This window comes from Ochotona curzoniae, unplaced genomic scaffold, assembly GCF_017591425.1.
Source record: "Ochotona curzoniae isolate NIBS_2020 unplaced genomic scaffold, NIBS_Ocur_1.0 contig_2723, whole genome shotgun sequence".
In the NCBI taxonomy this organism is placed as follows: Eukaryota; Metazoa; Chordata; class Mammalia; order Lagomorpha; family Ochotonidae; genus Ochotona; species Ochotona curzoniae.
The window spans coordinates 12,236,591-12,254,683 of NW_024465573.1; the positions used below are offsets into that span (position 1 = coordinate 12,236,591).

The following is an 18,093-nucleotide window of genomic DNA, read 5'->3' on the forward strand; positions in this document are numbered from 1 at the left end:
ATAGGTGCTGTGCAACAAATGACTACTGAGAGAATTTACAAGATGACAGAAATGATTATTTCTGTTTCCTGTGGGAACCTATTCCATAACCTAAAAAGGTTATGAAGGATTCCTCTAAGATACTGAATTTTAATTGTATCTGGGTTGATGAGTAAGAGTTTACTGGATTTCATAGGCAATACTGGGTAGAAGGAATATGAAGGGTAAGGAAAGGAATACATATTGAAATAAATGCCTGAAGTGAATATTTGAAAGGCATGGGTAGATGAATTTGTAAGGTGAAAATTTCAGTTTGTTTCACAGTATAAGACCTAAAATTTACTAGTATTGGAATTGATACTTACGTATAACTCCCTGAAGGCATAAAATGAAACAGTGAGATCCCCAAAACCACAGCTGCTTGTGTAGATATAGCAAGTATAAACACGTCATTTGTACTTAACTGCAATATCAAACAAGGTCTACATGTCACACACCATCTTGTAAAATATTAAATTTAATCATCTTGTTTGAGATGCTATGCATCATGGAACCTGTGGTCACATAGCAAAGAAATGGCAAAAGTTCATTTCAACGCAGCCCATGTTCAAGGTCTTATTTATTGCATTAAGCTAGGATTAGAAAACATGGATATTTTAACGAAATGTCACCAGTACTCTAAGTATATGAGAATGTCACAGCAGAGTATTATTAGAAAAATGATTCTTAATAATTAAGAATTTTGTGTATGTGTTTAAGTAAATTTTTACTGTTTTTGTAAACAAGGAATTGAATACTCTTCAACCTAAAGATTCCTTTCGTCTTTGGCTCACTGCAGAAGTTCATCCCAACTTTACCCCTATTTTATTACAGTCAAGTTTGAAGATAACATATGAGGTAAGATACAAATCTTACATTGCTATTTGTATGCCAGTCACTTTCAGTTGCCTTCTAAAGCTTTACAAACACCAGAACTAGATAAAATATAAAATATAAATATAAAATAACAACACATTCATTATTCTTTAATTCTATTTAATGTAATTTGTTTTCCTGGTAGTACAAATATGAAATTTTCTATGCTTATAAGTTTAAGTATACAGTATAGCAGTGTTGTCTATATGTTCATTGTTCGGCCACGGATCTCTAGAACTTTTCATCTTACTTATCTGAGACTTGATATAAAAGTATAAAAGCCCTTTTCATTCTATTCTACCTACTCTGGCAACCCTCTGTTTTCTATTTCTGAGTGTTTGGCTATTTGGTGTACCTGTTTCAGGTTAGCGTTTGGCTCTTTGTGACGGCAATTTCACTTAGAATAATTTCATTAAGGCTCATTTCTTTTGAAGACTAAATAACATCCCATTATGTGTTTATACCTTGTCTTTGTCTGTGTCCATCAATGGAGTAGTATGTGTTTCTTGTGACTGTTGTAAAAAATGGACATAGACAAACAAGATTACCATATATGTAACTTGACATCTTTGCTTTGGTTGGCATTCTCAATGCATCTTAACAGACCATAAACCATAATATGCTTCAGAAAAGTCTTTTTCTTTTCTTTTCTTTCTTTTTTTTGTTGAGTGTACTTGTGGTTTTTGACTTCCTTTTGTAATTTTTTTCCTGATGTGAACTGTTAAATGTAATGTTGATGTATTTAATGAGTACACTGTGATGCTTCAACACATGTACACATCATAAACCAGTCAAACCAGGAAAGTAGCCTTTGTTTCTTTCCCTTTTCTCTATATTCAGAACCTGTCAGGTTGTCCCTTGAAGTTTTTTATACAGGATGTAATATAAAACTTTTAACTATAGTTCCACTGTTTTGTGGAGCATTCGAACTTGTTTATGCCTGTCTACATTTGGGGATCTAGTGTTCATTCTTTGCTATGCTCCCGCCATCCTTCCCAGCCTCTATGATTCATTAGTCTAAGGTCAGAAAGACTTGTTTATTTGTTAGCTTTTCAGTGTGAGAGCGATTGTACTGTTGTCTACGTATCGGGCCCATTGCAGTTAGCACTAATGATCTCTATCTGGTTCTACCCATTTTACTGCACATGTTTGGATTTCATTGTTATTTATGTCTGAATAATAGCCCATGGTTTATACATAGCACAGTTCAATTACGTGTATATTCAGTAATGGATATCTAAATTGGTACCTTGAATATTATGAATAGCATTGAAATGAACTTGAGAGTGTAGTTATGTCTTTTATGCTTATTTCATTTCTTCACATACTTGGCAAGAGTGGATATCAGGATCAACTGCAGTTCCACTTCTCGTTTTTTAGGGAACCTACATATTGTTCTCCTTAATTTGTTCATGAGAAGGAAATAAAAGTTCCTTTTTGCTCCAGATTTTCACGAATATTTGTCATTTTAGATTTATATTTTATATGTATATATTTTATATATGTTTAAATTTTTTGTTTGCTATATGTGAAATGTTACATATAATATATATAATTGTACAGATTTAGGAGCATAGTGCCATTTCCCACCCACCCTCCCTCCTGTACACATTCCCCACATTCTCCTGCCTTCTTATTTTTTTTCCTTAATTTTTACAAAGACATATTTTCCTTTCACTTTGCAAGCAGTTAACACTTCATTAGGTAGGGATATCAACTCATAGCCAATAGAGGAATAAAGTATTTCTCAGGAGTCTAGACAAAGACTACAAACAATAATCGAACCACAGGATGTCAGTCTTACTGAAATAAGTTTCAGTATTTTGTGGTGTGTGTTTCAGGTAGCACAGGTTGGGGAAAATAGTGGGACTCATTTATTTCACTAAGTAAGATAATTTCCCATTGGATCCACATAGTTGCAAAAGACAAGCCTTTTTTTTTTTTTTTTTTTGGTATGGCTGACTCTGTGTGTGTGTATAAAATACAGAATACAGAAATGTATATGTGGTATATATATTTTTATTTTTCCAGTTTTCATTTGCTTTTTCCACATTTGCTTTTTCTGGTTATCTGAGCAACTGGGTTGATTCCACATTAGCTGTTGTGAATTGAGCTACTGTTACTATGCTATAACCATGTACAGATAACTCATACTGACTTTTTTCCTTTGAATAAATTTCCAAGAATGGGTTGGTAGTATCATATGGTAGGTTTATTTTCAGATCTCTGAGGAATCTCCTTACTATTCCTACATTGATTGTAATACGTCCTCCCCTCCCTCCAAGAACAATTTAGGATACGTTTACCCCACCTCCTCCTCAATACTTACTGTTTTCTGATTTCTATATGATAACCACTCTAACTGAGGTGAGGCGACGCCTTGTTATGATTTTAATTTGCATTGATGGCTAGTCTTTTGGCCATTTGAATTATTCTTTGACAAATTTTGTAACTGAGTTGATTGCTATTAAGTTTTTGGTCTCTTTAAATCTTGGATATTAAACCTCTGTCATTTGAATAATTTGCAGCACTTTTCTCCAAATCTTGGTTGCTTCTTCATTTGCTTGTTTCCTTGCAGTTAGGGGCTTCTTTAGCTTGAGACGTGATTCCATTTGTCTAGTTTTGTATTAACTTCCTGTGTTTCTGAGATCTTTTCCAAGAAGTCTTTGTTTATGCCTATGTCTTGAAGGGTGTACTAGATGTTTTCATTTAGTAATTCGATGTTATAATAAATTCAAATCCTTGATCCATTTGGATTTGTTTTTTGCACACGGTGGGAGTCTTGTTTCATGCTCTTGTACCATAGATCTAATTTTTCAAGCACCATTTGTTGAGAGTCTGTCCTTTTCCCCTGGATTGACTTTGGTTCACATGTCAAATGATTTTGCTGTAGATGTTGGGACTCATTTCTGGGATTTCTGTTCTTCATGATCTTCTATTGTTTATTGATCTTGTCTGTTTTGGTGCAAGTACCACACTGCTTTGATTACAACTACCCTGTAGTACTTTTTTGTTGTTAATTGTGTAGTACTTCTTGAAGTCTGATATTGCGATGCTTCTAGATTTAAGGTACTTTAGATATTCTGGGTGTCTTGAGTTTTAGCATGACTTTCTAGATCAGAGGATGCCATAGATATTTTGAGATCACATTGAATCCTTAAATTACTTTGAATATCATCAGTGTTCATAATATCAAATCCATCTACAAAGGGCAGATTTTTTTGCAAATCTTGGTGTATGCTTCTATTTCTTTCCTTAATGGTTTATCTGTAATATTCATTCTGGAAATCTGCCACACCCTTGGTTAAATTTATTTCAAGGTATTTAACTTTTCTAGAAATTATTGTGAATGGGGACTATTCTTAGGAGTTCTTTTTCAGCCATGAAATAGTTTGTGCATTGACAAAGGTTGTTGATTTTGTGTTCTGCAAATTCACATCATCTTGTGAGTTTCAGTGGTCTCCAGTAGTCTTTAGGCTTCCTTTATAAAGAAAATCATGGCATCTTCAAATAGGGATAGCTTGATTCCTCCTTTCCAATTTGTATCTGTTTGGTTTCTTTCCCTTGCCTTATAACTCTGACTAAAACGTTCAGGCCACATTGAATAGCAGTGGTTTCAATCATAATGGAAATTTCTTCAACTTTCCCTATTTTAGAGGATGCTGGCAATGTGTGTTTTTGTATTTGGCCTTGATTAGGTTGAGGAATGTTCCTTCTATACCCAATTTTCTTAGTTTTTATCATGAAAGAAAATTGTTATTTTATGAAATTCTTTTTCTGTGTCTGTGGTGATAGTCATTTCTTTTTTATTCTACAGCTTTTTAATGGGGGTGTATCACATTTATTTGTGTTTGTTGAACCATCCTGCATGCCAGAGATAAATCCCACTTGTTTCAGGTGAATTTTTTCTGATATGTTCTTGGATGTTCTTGGTTAGTATTTTGTTGAGGATTTTTACATCTGTGTTTATCAAGGATATTGGTCTGTAGGTCTTTGTATTGTTTTTGGCTTTGGAATTAAAGTGATGCTACTCTCATAGGAATTTGGGAGTATTGCCCCCTTTAATTGTTGTGAAAAGTTTAAGAATTGGAATTACTGCAATTACTACTACTTGAAGACTTTGGTATAAGTCAGTCAGCAGTGAAGCCATCAAGTCCTAGGATTTTTTGTTGTTCGGAGGCTCTTTCTTGCTGATTCAGTCTCTTAATTATTGGTCTGTTTAGATTTTCAATGTCCTCATGACCCAATTTGGTTACATTGTATGTGTCAAGAAATATATCAATTTTTTGTAGATTTTCCAATTTGTTGCCATAATGGCATATAGCTCTTTGTAGTAATTCCTGATGATTCTTCGTGTATCTCTGTTCGTTGTTACATTTTTTCCTTATTTGGGTTGTTGTCTTTTTTTTTTTTTTTAAAGCAGTTCAATTCATCAGGTCATTTTTTGTTCTAGCTTTTTTTTTTCTCTAATTTTGATTGTTCTTAACTTGGGGTTTGATTTGCTGTCCTTGAATCAGGTCCTTGAAATGCATTGTTAGATCATTTACTTGATGCCATTCTGAGTTCTTGATCTAGGCACTGATGGCTATTTTCTTCTCAACACTACTTTTGCTATATCCCGTATTTTGAAAATGTGCTGTCAGCTTCATTTATTTCCAGGATTTTTAAAATTTCTTTTTGCTTTCTCCTGATTTATTGTTCATTCAGTAATATGTAGTGCATTCTCCGTGAATTTGCATATTTTCTAGGTTTTTTCAGTTTATTTCTACAACTATTCCCTAGTATTTAGAAATGATACACAGTTGATCTTTTTTTTTTTTCAACTTGCTGAGGCTTGCCTGATATCCTGCAGTGTGTTCTGTCCTAGAATAAGTTCTTTTCACTTACGGAAAGCATTGTATTTAACAACTATGAGATGAAATGCTCTGTAGATATCAATTAGGTCCATTTGTATAGATGAGATCTTTTTTTGTTTTGTCTTTTGGTATAGTCAATCTGTCCATTGACGGTGTGGTATTAAAGTCACCCATTATTATTGTGTTTTAGTATTGCCTCCTTTTAGATCCATTGGCAATGCTTTAAATAGCCAGGTACCCTGGCATTGGATACATATATATTTACTATAATCACATATTCTTGTTGCTTGATCCTTTAATCAGTAATAATACCTGTATTCATCACTTTTGATACCTTTTGTGTGAATCTATTTTGTCTGATATTAGAATGGATCTGTTTTTGTTTTTCATTGGCATGAAATCTACTTTTCCATATTTCAGTTCATGTATATATTTGTAGATGATGTATTTTGTTTGTAAATAGCAAATGGGTCTTGTTTAAACCTTTCAGTTTGTATCTTCTGATTAGGGTATTAAGTTCTTTAGCATTCATGGTTATTACTGAAAGATCATACCTTGGTCCTGTCATTTTTCCATAAATATTGTCATTGTTTGCTTTGGATTTTCTTTGTATTTTTACTAGGAAATTTTCGCCACCTTATTTCATTTTTCTACTTATTTTTTTAAAAGATTTATTTATTTTTGTTTGAAAGGTAGATTTACGGAGAGGAGAGAGAGAGATCTTCCATCCATTGCTTCACTATCCAAACAGCCACAACAATAGAGCTGAGCCAATAAGATGCCAGAAGCCTCTTCTGGGTCTCCCACACAGGTGCAGGGTTCCAAGGCTTTGGGCTGTCCTCTGCTGCTTTCCCATGTCACAAGCAGGGATCTGGAAGGGAAGTGAAACAGCCAGAATATAAACTGGCACCTGTGTGGGATCCTGGCACGTGGGGAGTGAGAATATAGACACTGAGCCATTGCACCAGGCCCATCTTTCTCCATTTCTATGTTTAGCACATCCTTAAGCTAGACTTATGTTTTGAAGGATTTGATTTCATTTTCATTTTTACATGAGTTTTGCTGGGTATGTTTTGGATTGGCAGTTACTTTGACCTAGATATGTCTCTCCATTCTTTCCTAACTTGTAGGATTTCTGATGAAAAATCAATTATATGTCTGAAAAGCCTTTGAAATTTCTTTGTTTTGTGTGCAGTTCAGAATCTTTATGCTTTACCTTGTATAATTTCACTTTAATATGTCATGGAGAAGATTTTTCCTGATTCTGTCTATTTGGAGTGTTCTGTGCTTTCTGTACTTGAATGCTCTTTTTTTCTTTCTTCCATATTGGGGAAGTTTTTAGATATTACTTGACTGAACGGGCTTTCTAATCCATCTCTTTCCAAACCCTCAGGAGCCCCTAAAGACACATATGTTAGGTCATTTTATGGTAATCTATAAATCTTGGACAATATTTTTTTTGCATTTTCTTGGGAATTACATATTTTTATCCCCAAGATTTGTCTTCTAGCTCAGAGATTCTTCTGCCTTACCTAATCTGTTAAGTCTTTCCACTGCATTTTTAAATTTACAATGTGGAATTCCTCATTACTAATATTTCAATTTAATTTCAAAATCTCAATGGGAAAATTTCTCGTCAGTATTATAAATGAAGTTTTAAAAATTCATACATTTTGTTTCTTGTTTTTCAGTACCTTTTAAAATACATTTTCAGGTATTACACCAATCTCTTGATGTTTAATTTTTTAAAAGATGTATTTTTATTACAAAGTCAGATATACAGAGAAGAGGAGAGACAGAGAGGAAGATCTTCCATCCAATGATTCACTCCCCAAGTGAGCACAATGCCAGTACTGTGCCGATCCAAAGCCAGGAGCCAGGAACTTTCTCTAGGTCTCCCATGTGGGTGCAGGGTCCCAAGGCTTTGGGCGATCCTCGACTACTTTCCCAAGCCACAAGCAGGGAGCTGGATGGGAAGTGGGGCTGTCAGGATTGGAACTGGCACCCATATGGGATCCTGGCACATTCAAAGTGAGGACTGTAGCCGCTAGGCCACTGCACCGGGCCCTGTTTCCCTATTTTGTTCAGAAAAACTATCAACCTCTCTCCTTTTTCATTTGGTATTTTGTTCAGAAAAACTATCAACCTCTCTCCTTTTTCATTTGGTATGGTATTAAAGTGTTGTGTTCCTTTGGAGGAATTGCATTGCCTCAGATGTTCATGTTTTTTTGTGTGTGTTAATCATTTCTGGAAACACGTTATGTATTCTCTGGCTTATCTTTGTACTATGCCTCAATGGCTTGGTGCGGTGACTGCTCCCTCATTGCCTTTCTGGAGAGGTGTACAACGTGTCCGTAGTGTACTCTAACCTACACTCGAGTGTAGGCTGTGGAGAACCCCTTGTCACTACAGGAGGGAGAACGATCTTGACTCTCAGTGAAAGCACTGCCTTACCTCTTGTTTTTCAAGTGGTTAACCCGCAGCGCAAGCCTTTTGTGGCTGCAATCCCTCCCATGCCAGAGTGTGAACCACACAAAATATCTCTGCAGTTCTCTCTGCCCAGAGACGAAAGTACATACCATACTGTCATGTGGTCACAACCTTGTCAGTTTTTTTGTGTACAAGGCTGGATGAAAGTGATGTTTCAGAGCTCAGCCCTGTGTCCATCAGAGCTTCGACTGCTCACTGAAGCTTTAAGTCAGCAGGCTTTTGGAAATGGAACCCTTCCTTAATTCTTCTCTTAACCCGGAGCAGTGTAAGCTCGTGTGGCTGTCTCTTACTCAGTCATCTTGGATCTCTTTGACCTTCTTGAATCTGCATATCGATACCTCATGCTTTGGACGTTACCCGTTATTATTTCACTGAATATATTTCCAACACCTTTTACCTTCTCTATTTATCTCAGAAATAAAATTGTTATGTGCAGCTTGGCTTCCTGTGTGTCTTGTAGACTTTTTTTATTACTTTAATTCTTAAGTTGTCTGACTTATTTTAAAAAGTAAACAAACAAACAAGAACAACAAAAAAACTCTTCCCAAGTGGAACAATTTTTTTTTGGCGTGATTTAGTCCAATGGTTGAAGGCTTAAGTTGTATTTTTTCTTTTCATTGATTGAAGTTTTGCCTATACGCTTTCTGTTTGGTTTTCCTTAAGGATTTGTCTACGTGAAAATTATCATTCTTGAGTTATTTCTTATTTTGCTGACTTTTCTGTGTTACCTTATGTCTTACTGTAATTTGGGCGGATCATTATTTGAATTCTCCAAAGGTCTTACAAATTTCCTGTGAATGTTCATCTATGGAACTGTCGTATTTCTTAGGATACCATGCCTCTCAGCTTTTTCATGTGTGTGTGCCTGTGTTCATGTCTATGCATTTTGTTAACATCTGCTTGTTTCTACTTAATGGAGTATATTTTGTAGAAATAGCACTTTTTTTTCAGATGAAATATGAATTATTGGTTGAGTGGGTGCTCTGTGTTTTGGTACTGAGAAAAATGTGCTTGTGCTTCTGATTATGCCCACTGATGTTGACAGCAGTGGTGTGTATTAGCACCTCCCTAATCTGAACTGCAGCTCTTTGTGGAGTTAGTGTTGTGGCAGCAAACTGGTTGTGACTTCCAAAGTTGGATGTTCTCCAGTCTTACTGAGTTGAACTCTAATGCTGCTAGGGCTTGTGGTTGTGGCAGCCATAATCCAAGAGCCCCACCACATGTTTAAGTCCTCTGAGTTCGAGCATGGAGGATGCTGAGGCCTACCATAGCAGGATTTGGAGTCCCAGAGCCACAAGACAAGGGGAGACTATACTAAATTCCATGTAATGAACATGAGTGGTGCTACTATTTATTTCACTGGCTACCACATTTCCAGAGCTGTGGGGTGTTGATGAACTTGCCCTCCATCATCTGAGGCAGCCACTGATCCAGAGATTCTAATGGAGCCACTTGTCGGCCTCTAGAAAAGAGTAGGTTATAACATTAGCTTTATTCAAAAGACGGCACTGTCCTATAGCAGTTTAGATTTAGTGGTTGGTGGGTAGAAACTGTGAGGTCTCTGGACAGCTTCCTAAACCTGACTTACAACCTAATGTGTAATTCTGTATGTAGCACAGTTAGTAGAATTCTTTGACAAACAACAACAACAACAAAAGCAGGGATCATAGTTGGTTCTCCCCTCTTGCTGCCATTCTAAGTCTCCACACTGTTCAGGGATCCCCTTACTCCCTTGCTGCTACAGAGTTCCTCCTCAGTGAGTTACTCCACCCTAAATGCATTCCTTTTTTATTATATTACTTTATGGTGGAGGAGAGAACACGGCACTGCTATTTAGCCTTCTGGGCTCAAGCCCTTCCCCCCGCCCCGCTTTTTTTTTTTTAATCAACAAATTATTTTTATTTTCCAAACAACCGGTGTTATATTTTGAGTAGTGTTAATATTTTCTACACTGAATATTCTTTTTTCTACTCACTGAGTTTCCTTCTTTTTCTTAGGTTATTAGTTGCTTTTGTTCTGCCTGACTTCTTAAGTTGAATGTTTGATTGTTTTTACTGACATGCATTGATATTAAAATTTGTGAATTTGCAGTAAAGGATGTATGATAAATATTTTCACGAGACTTTTGTATTTTGAATATTGCTGTTTATATATACTTCTGAAAATTGAATTTGCTAAATGTTAGGATTTAAACTAGGTTTTAATTTTTACATCTTGACTAGTTTTTAATCTGTACATCTTGAAGTGGTATAATAAGTCAAATTTGATAGTGATAAAAATTTTGTGTCAAATATATTTTTAGTACATTAGACACCTGCAATGTTTTCAATAATATCTGTTAATTACTTTTGTTTCTTAAGTCACCTCCAGGTTTAAAGAAGAATTTAATGCGTACTTATGAATCTTGGACTCCTGAACAAATTAACAAAAAGGATAATATACTTCGAGCTCATGCTCTCTTTAGCTTTGCATGGTTTCATGCTGCATGTCAAGAGAGAAGAAATTATATCCCACAGGTAACTGAGAATATCTTAGCATGCATTATCAGCTTTGTAGCTTTTCTATTTGAATATTTTAAGAATGTGATCTAAGAGACTATGATTATATCATTTATGGGCTCATGACTCATACTTTTAAGCTCAAGTTTAGTATTTTCTGCAATTTCTAATTTGTGTATATTCTTGAATTCAAGTATTGAAACAATTGACTCCTTAGTCATTTACTCCATCTTTATAGTGTATATATCATAGGCATCTCAGATTTTGAAAAATTTCCCCCTATTTGTAGTAGACATTATATATCTATTTACCTAGGTGTTAAATTTTTTGTTAGCTTCTCTTCTCAAAACCATTACCAGCTCCTCTTGATTCTTACAAAATATCATTGAAATCAATGTACTTCTCTCTGTATTACTACTTGAAAGGCAGAGTGGCAGGGAGACCTTCTGTCTTATTCATTCTTCAGATGGCAACAACAGCTGTGACTAGGTCAGTCTGAAGCTGACAGAATCTCTAGGAGGTCTCTGCACTGCACTAGGCAGGATTCTGCTGGCAGGCACTCCTTCATGTGGTGCAAGCATTTCAAGTGGCAGCTTAACCCAATGCAGCCCTGCCATATTTTCTAAACTCCAACATTTGTAATCTGCACTACTTTCCCAGTTAAACAACTTTCTGGTTTTTGTATTTATTGGTCAAGATTATGTTTCTAATATGTGAGTCTGATTAATTCATCACTTTGCTTAAAATCTATCAAATGAGTTTGTGTATTGTTTGAAAATGTGCAGATTGTTCGGCATGAGCCAGAGGAAATGTCAGCCTCTCTCCAGCCTTCTCTCGGGCCCTTTTACTCACTCGTTATAAACCTTTAAAACCGAGAGAGCCTCGTTAACTTCCTGAGTCCAGCGAGTTCTGATTGTAAGCTCTAGTTTAGACTGTTGTCCAAGTAAGTAAAGTGTATTTCCCCCATTTGTGTGGCAGTCACAAGTGATTCTGATTCTCCATTCTTGACAAATGCCTATCTCAGCCATAATTTGTATCATTCCATCTTTAGATTTTCTTATCCTCCATTCTACTCACCCAACTTGTTTTGAGGAAATCTCTAAAACTTGCATCCTCATCTGAGCTCCCATCTAGCATCATTATTTTAGTCACATGCTAAAATCACAGCGTGTGTTCCAGAATTGAAAAGCTTTGGGGGTTGTCCTGATTTTAGAGTTTCATAGCTGTGTAATAATAACCAAACTGCTTTGAATCCAGTAAACATTTTTTTCTCACCATCAAATGGAAATAATGATGTTATTTATATTTTTCTGGTTATTAAATGAAATGGTGTACATTTAAAAGTACTTGACATCATGACTGGCATGTAGCCCACCTTGTAAAATGGAAGGCATCATACATATATTGCTTTGTATTGTTTTACATAATTCGTTTTCCACAGTTATGGGGAGGGCACGCTTACCGTTAGTTTACAAAGGAGAAAAGTGTGATGTCTGTCGTAATAAACTTAGGGAATCACATCTTTTAAAAACTGCAGAATTCTGGAAAGACCTGGGAAAGTTTTTTTTTTTTAATGTAAAGGCTTTGTCTGTCAATTATCTGACATTGATTCTCAGAGAAATGTATCAGTGAATTCTTTGTTACAGATAATTACAATGACAAAAATTTAAGAATTTGTTGGTTTTTTAAAATAATGAGCACTGTTTTCAAAATCTTAAGGACTATGATGTTTGTCTATATGTTTCAACATTGTTTAGTTTACTTCTAAAAATTTTTTATAGGGTTGGACCAAGTTTTATGAATTTTCTCTATCAGACCTTCGGGCTGGGTATAACATTATTGACCGACTCTTCGATGGTGAGTACTAATGGGGAAAGATTTTTTTCCCCTCTAATTTCTACAAAACCTAAAGAAATCATTTGAAGTCTTGTGAATGATGTGGTTTCTCCAAAATTGACTTCACTTCCTATCACAAAATTTACTTCTTTATTTTCTTTATCTCCTCACTGCCATGACTATGTGGTCTGAAGGTTGTTTTACACTCTGTGTTATTGTTTTGGATGCAACCCATTGGATTTCTGACTGACACATGGTTATAAGGAATGGCAAATTAGAAAGCCTTGGTCTTTCTGGGCATCAGAATTTCAAGCTCCATCCAAATGAATTTTCAAGTGTCTTTCAAGTTACCTGTTAAAATTTGTAAGTGTAGGGACCAGCATTGTGGCATAGGTAGCTAAAACTGCCACCTGCAATCCAGCAGTCCATGTTGGGGTATCGAGACCCAGCTGCTCCACTGTAGTATTTTGTAAGCTAAAAATAATTCTTGGCTGTTAAAGCTTTTTTGTTATAATTCAAGTTGTATTCACTTTTATCATGTAAAAGTTTGTTTTTAGAAGAAGAAAATATGTTCCTAAAAATTTTTGTAAAATATGAAAAGGCTGCTGCTTCTGTACACTGATGTTTCTGTGTTGACCAGTACTTCTCCATGACTGGCATATCCACTACTTCTGTGTTATTTAGTAACTAGTAAATAATAGTTATAAAATTCTATCCTGGTTAATATCCATTGCTGATAGTAAGATGTAGATAAGAAACGGGCCCGACGCAGTGGTCTAGCAGCTAGAGTCCTCGCCTTGAACACGCCGGGATCCTATATGGGCATTGGTTATGGTCCCAGCAGCCCCACTTCCCATCCAGCTCCCTGCTTGTGCCCTGGGAAAGCAGTTGAGGACGGTCCAAAGCCTTGGGACCCTGCACCCGTGTGGGAGATCTGGAAGAAGTTCCTGGATCCTGGCTCCAGATCAGCACAGCACAGTCATTGTGGTCACTTGGGGAGTGAATCATTGGATGGAAGATCTTCCTCCCTGTCTCTCCTCCTCTCTGTGTGTGTGACTTTTCAATAAAAATAAATCTTTAAAAAAAAAACAAGAAACAACTGTATTTTGCTACCCTTATATCCCAAGGCATTGAGCTACATTATTTTCAATTTTTGTGATTATCTCTGAATTTTATGTTAATTTAGTAGCACTAAAGACATTAATAGTAAAATAATTATTTTCTTAATTTCTTGACTTATTAGTGATAAGAGATTCAATTTTTAAATGTTAACAATACTAAATTTTTTTTTTTTAAAGATTTATTTTTATTATTTTTCTATTGGAAAGGCGGATATACAGAGAGGAGAGAGAGAGAGGAAGATCTTCCGTCCGATGATTCACTCCCCAAGTGAGCGCAACGGGCCGATACTATGCCGATCCGAAGCCAGGAGCCTCTTCCGGGTCTCCCACACGGGTGCAGGGTCCCAAAGCTTTGGGCCGTCCTCGACTGCCTTCCCGGGCCACAGGCAGGGAGCTGGAAGGGAAGCGGGGCTGCCGGGATTAGAACCGGTGCCCATATGGGATCCCGGGCGTGCGAGGCGAGGACCTTTAACCACTTGCGCCACCGCGCCGGGCCCGTATACTAAATTTTTTTAAAAGATTATTTTTATTACAAAGTGAGATATAGAGAGAAGAGGAGAGACAGAGAGGAAGATCTTCCGTCCAATGATTCATTCCCCAGGTGAGCGCAACGGCCAGTGCTGCGCTGATCCGAAGGTGGGAACCAGGAAACTCTCTGGATCTCCCACGTGGGTGCAGGGTCCCAAAGCTTTGGGCCGTCCTCAACTGCTTTCCAAGGCCACAAGCAGGGAGCTGGAAGGGAAGCGGGGCTGCTGGGATTAGAACTGGTGCCCATATGGTATCTTGGCGCGTTCAGGGCACGAGGACTGTAGCTGCTAGGCCATGCCGCTGGGCCCAACAATACTGAATTATGACTACATGTATACTTTTAGAAAAGGAAGTAATATGGGGCAAGAGTTACATTTTGTTTTTTAAATTATATTTCTCTCTTGGGAAAATATAAAACAGGTAATTTGTAAAATTGTGACACTTAGTACGCCATAATGTGTGAAGGTGCTTTAGAGAATTTCTGTATAAATGATAATTTATAAAGGAAATTCTTCCTCAAATTCTTCCTCAAATATTAAAATTATTATGGACAGGTAATTTTAAATAGTTTCTAATTTAAGTGTGCAAAAAAAAAATAAAATGTGAAAAAAAAAATAAAGGAAGGCTCTGGATTCAGAATACCACACTTTTATTCCAGATCGCTGAAGTTCTATAACTTTTTTGTACTGATAAGTTAACTTCTTGTGCTTCAGTTTCATCATCTACTTATATCTAAGTAATATGGTTATTATTGGGTTTGCTGTTAAGCGTAAGTGATCTGGAGGTACATATATACTATGTTTACACAATGTCTGTATCTAAAGACTGGAATTTGGTTAATATTTTGTCAGATGATAGAAGTATTCTAAAATTATAGGTACCAAAGATGTACAGTGGGAATTCTTACATGGATTACTTGAAAATGCCATTTATGGAGGACGTATCGATAATTGTTTTGACCTCAGAGTTCTTCAGTCATACCTGAAACAGTTCTTCAATTCTTCGGTGGTTGATGTGTTCAACCAAAAGAACAAGAGAAGCACTTTTCTACATTCCATATCTCTACCAAAATCCTGCAGCATTTTGGTAGGTAAAACTAATTTTTTCCTGAGTATTTTCAATACCATGTAGACATTTGAATCATTTCTTATTGTTAAATGTAATTTCTTTACAAATACAGAATAAATTATGCAATTATTATCTACTGTGCTAGTAAGTGATGTGATAGTCTTAATTTACACTTGATCTTAAACAGAAGACCGATAAGCGATTCTTGTCTAAATCTTAGTAAGACATATTGTAGGTAGTTTGGGGTGCTTTTTAAGAGTTTGTAACAAACTCGTACACAAGTAAATAAGTAGCCAAATAAAATTGAAAGAATGGAGGCCTGCTTTGAAGAACTAGAATGGGAAAAGTTGCTAATTCCAGTTAAACCTGAGTTTGATAATATAAAGAATATAAAAGGAGATAAAATATTTATAACAAATATCTACAGTTTCTGGTTGTAAATTTAAAGCAGGCCTACATATATAAAAGTAATTCAGTGTATCTTTTAGTAATGGTTTTGTTAATGAGTGCTTATTTTAACCAACCATAGGTTTTTGCCTTGAAATATTGTAGAAAAGCCTTTAGAGTAAAATCTTTTCAGAAAATATAATTAAATTTATTTATCATTAAATATTTCAATTCCAGTTATTGCCACAAATTTGTTTATATATGCCCAAATATTTTTATTATATTAACTGATTAGTTTTTCTCATGAGATATACATATTCAATTAAAAATGATTGTTTTCTCTCATTTAAGTATTTTAAGAATTCGTTTCAATAACATTTTCAAAATACAAATTAATATTAACTCTTATCGACCATCTGATTTATTGTTAATATGCCTATGTATTATCTTTCACTTCCTCATCTGGTAAAATTCATTAAACTTCATGGAAGTTTTGTTCCAGGCATTCTGGATATATTGATACATTTATGAAACTTACATTATAATAGGAGGAGAACCTTAGAGTGAATGAGAAGAGTATATAAAATACCTACTCATTATTCATTTCTGATAGTATATCCCAATAATCTTCCATCTCTATTTTTGAACTTTAAATTAAAAAATAGAATTCATGTCATCAAAGTTGACACATGTAGGATGCAGTGTTTATACTTGAGCTCCTGGATATAATTAACAAGTTTTTCAGCCTCCCAGAAGCCCTTTTTATGTTGCCGTGCTGATTGTTGCCTTTCTCCAAAGGGCACATCATCTTTACTTCTGACAGCCTAGGTTAGTTTTGTTTATTCTATCATAAGTGATAACATACAATAAATATACTTTTTGTCTAGGTTAGGTAAATCAGTGTGGATGTGGGGTTTCCAGTCAGTTAATCTTTGTTACTTGATAGTTCTAAATAAATGACTGTGGGTCACAGCTGTTTTGAAATACACAAAGCATGTAAGTATACAGGGAGGGACAGCTCCACTCCTACAAGATGGTTTATGAGAATCTTTGTTTAGCTTTCTGCATGACTCGAAGGAGGACGCAGGGAGACAAAAACATGTTTATATCCTTGGATGTGTGCACAAAGGTGTGTACATAAATGTGTTAATGATGGAAAATATTTGCCATGTACAATTGAGCTTGTGTCATACAAAGAAAATACTTCACAGGATTGAGCCTTTCTCATTTCAGTGGTTTAAGTTCATTCCTTGTTGACAAACTGTTTTTCACTTCTTTGGGTTTAGGACTATCGTGCTGTCATTGAAAAACTTCCAGAGGATGACAAACCTAGTTTCTTTGGCCTTCCTGCCAATATTGCTCGCTCATCACAGCGTATGATCAGCTCTCAGGTACTTCGAAATGTATCTTATGAAAAAAAATGTGGAAACTTAAGCCAATATTTTTGTTTAATACCACAGACCCTACAATATTCTAAAATTTTATAGTTTAACAAAATACATTCTTGTTTTACCATAAGTTAATTTTATAGGAGTAAATTATCATTTTATATTACTCACTGAAATTAGTAAAATACAATAGTAAAATACAATACAAAATGTCTATTCCTGTTTTGTTTTTTTTGATATTATAAAGATTACAGGTCAATGTTCCTAATGACTGCATATGTTAAAATCTAAATCAATATAATAATATTAATATTAAATTAAAAATGCATTAAAAACTAATTCATAACCAGTGGGGATTTATCTCAGAAATATAAAATTAGAATAAAATTTAAAGTTCCATCAGCATTGATTTTGATATTAGCAAAATAAAACAAGAGCTATATTGATATCTTGAAATGAATTACATTAATCAAATTTGAAATCCTACTTTAAGATAAATGCCTTTTTATAATCTTATTGCAATAAAATGATTTAATACTAACATAAAGATCTGTATTTCTTTAAGTTGTATTACTTCAAATTCCTATCACAAATATATGAGGTCCCTTTTCCTCCACATCCTTACCTGGACTTTTGTTTCTTGATATTAGCCATGCAAACAAATACTATGATAGGTTTAATTTTATTTCTGACAGTGGTGTTGAGCATTTCTGTCATGTACTTGTTGATCATTTATATGTCTTCCTTTGAAAAAAACGTTTCTTTGGATTTTGGGTCCATTTTTGAATTAGTTTATCTTTGTGTGTATTAGTGTTTCAACTTGAATGTGAAAGAATACTTCAGATTCTGGAAATAGGATTAAAAGGTTGCTTTGATGTAAAGATTATGCATCAGTACTTTGTTTTGTCATAAAAATGGTTTTTCCTGAATTTTGTGAAGAATCCACTATACATTTATATCAGTTTTTCATTACCCTGAGAAACAGAAAGTTTATTTACAAAGGAGAGAAGATTTAGAGGCTCACACT

General features: G+C 35.2%; 1 protein-coding gene across 2 annotated transcripts in view; it reads left to right on the plus strand.

Annotated features, from left to right (window-relative positions):
• Positions 1–18,093, plus strand: part of DYNC2H1 (dynein cytoplasmic 2 heavy chain 1) — a 251,035-nt gene that overhangs the window by 173,476 nt on the left and 59,466 nt on the right. For both annotated transcript variants that reach the window (XM_040976872.1, XM_040976873.1), the window contains 5 exons: positions 766–876; positions 10,601–10,756; positions 12,520–12,595; positions 15,101–15,309; positions 16,965–17,069. In XM_040976872.1, the coding sequence (XP_040832806.1) occupies positions 766–876; positions 10,601–10,756; positions 12,520–12,595; positions 15,101–15,309; positions 16,965–17,069 (657 nt within the window). The remainder of the gene's footprint in view (positions 1–765; positions 877–10,600; positions 10,757–12,519; positions 12,596–15,100; positions 15,310–16,964; positions 17,070–18,093) is intronic.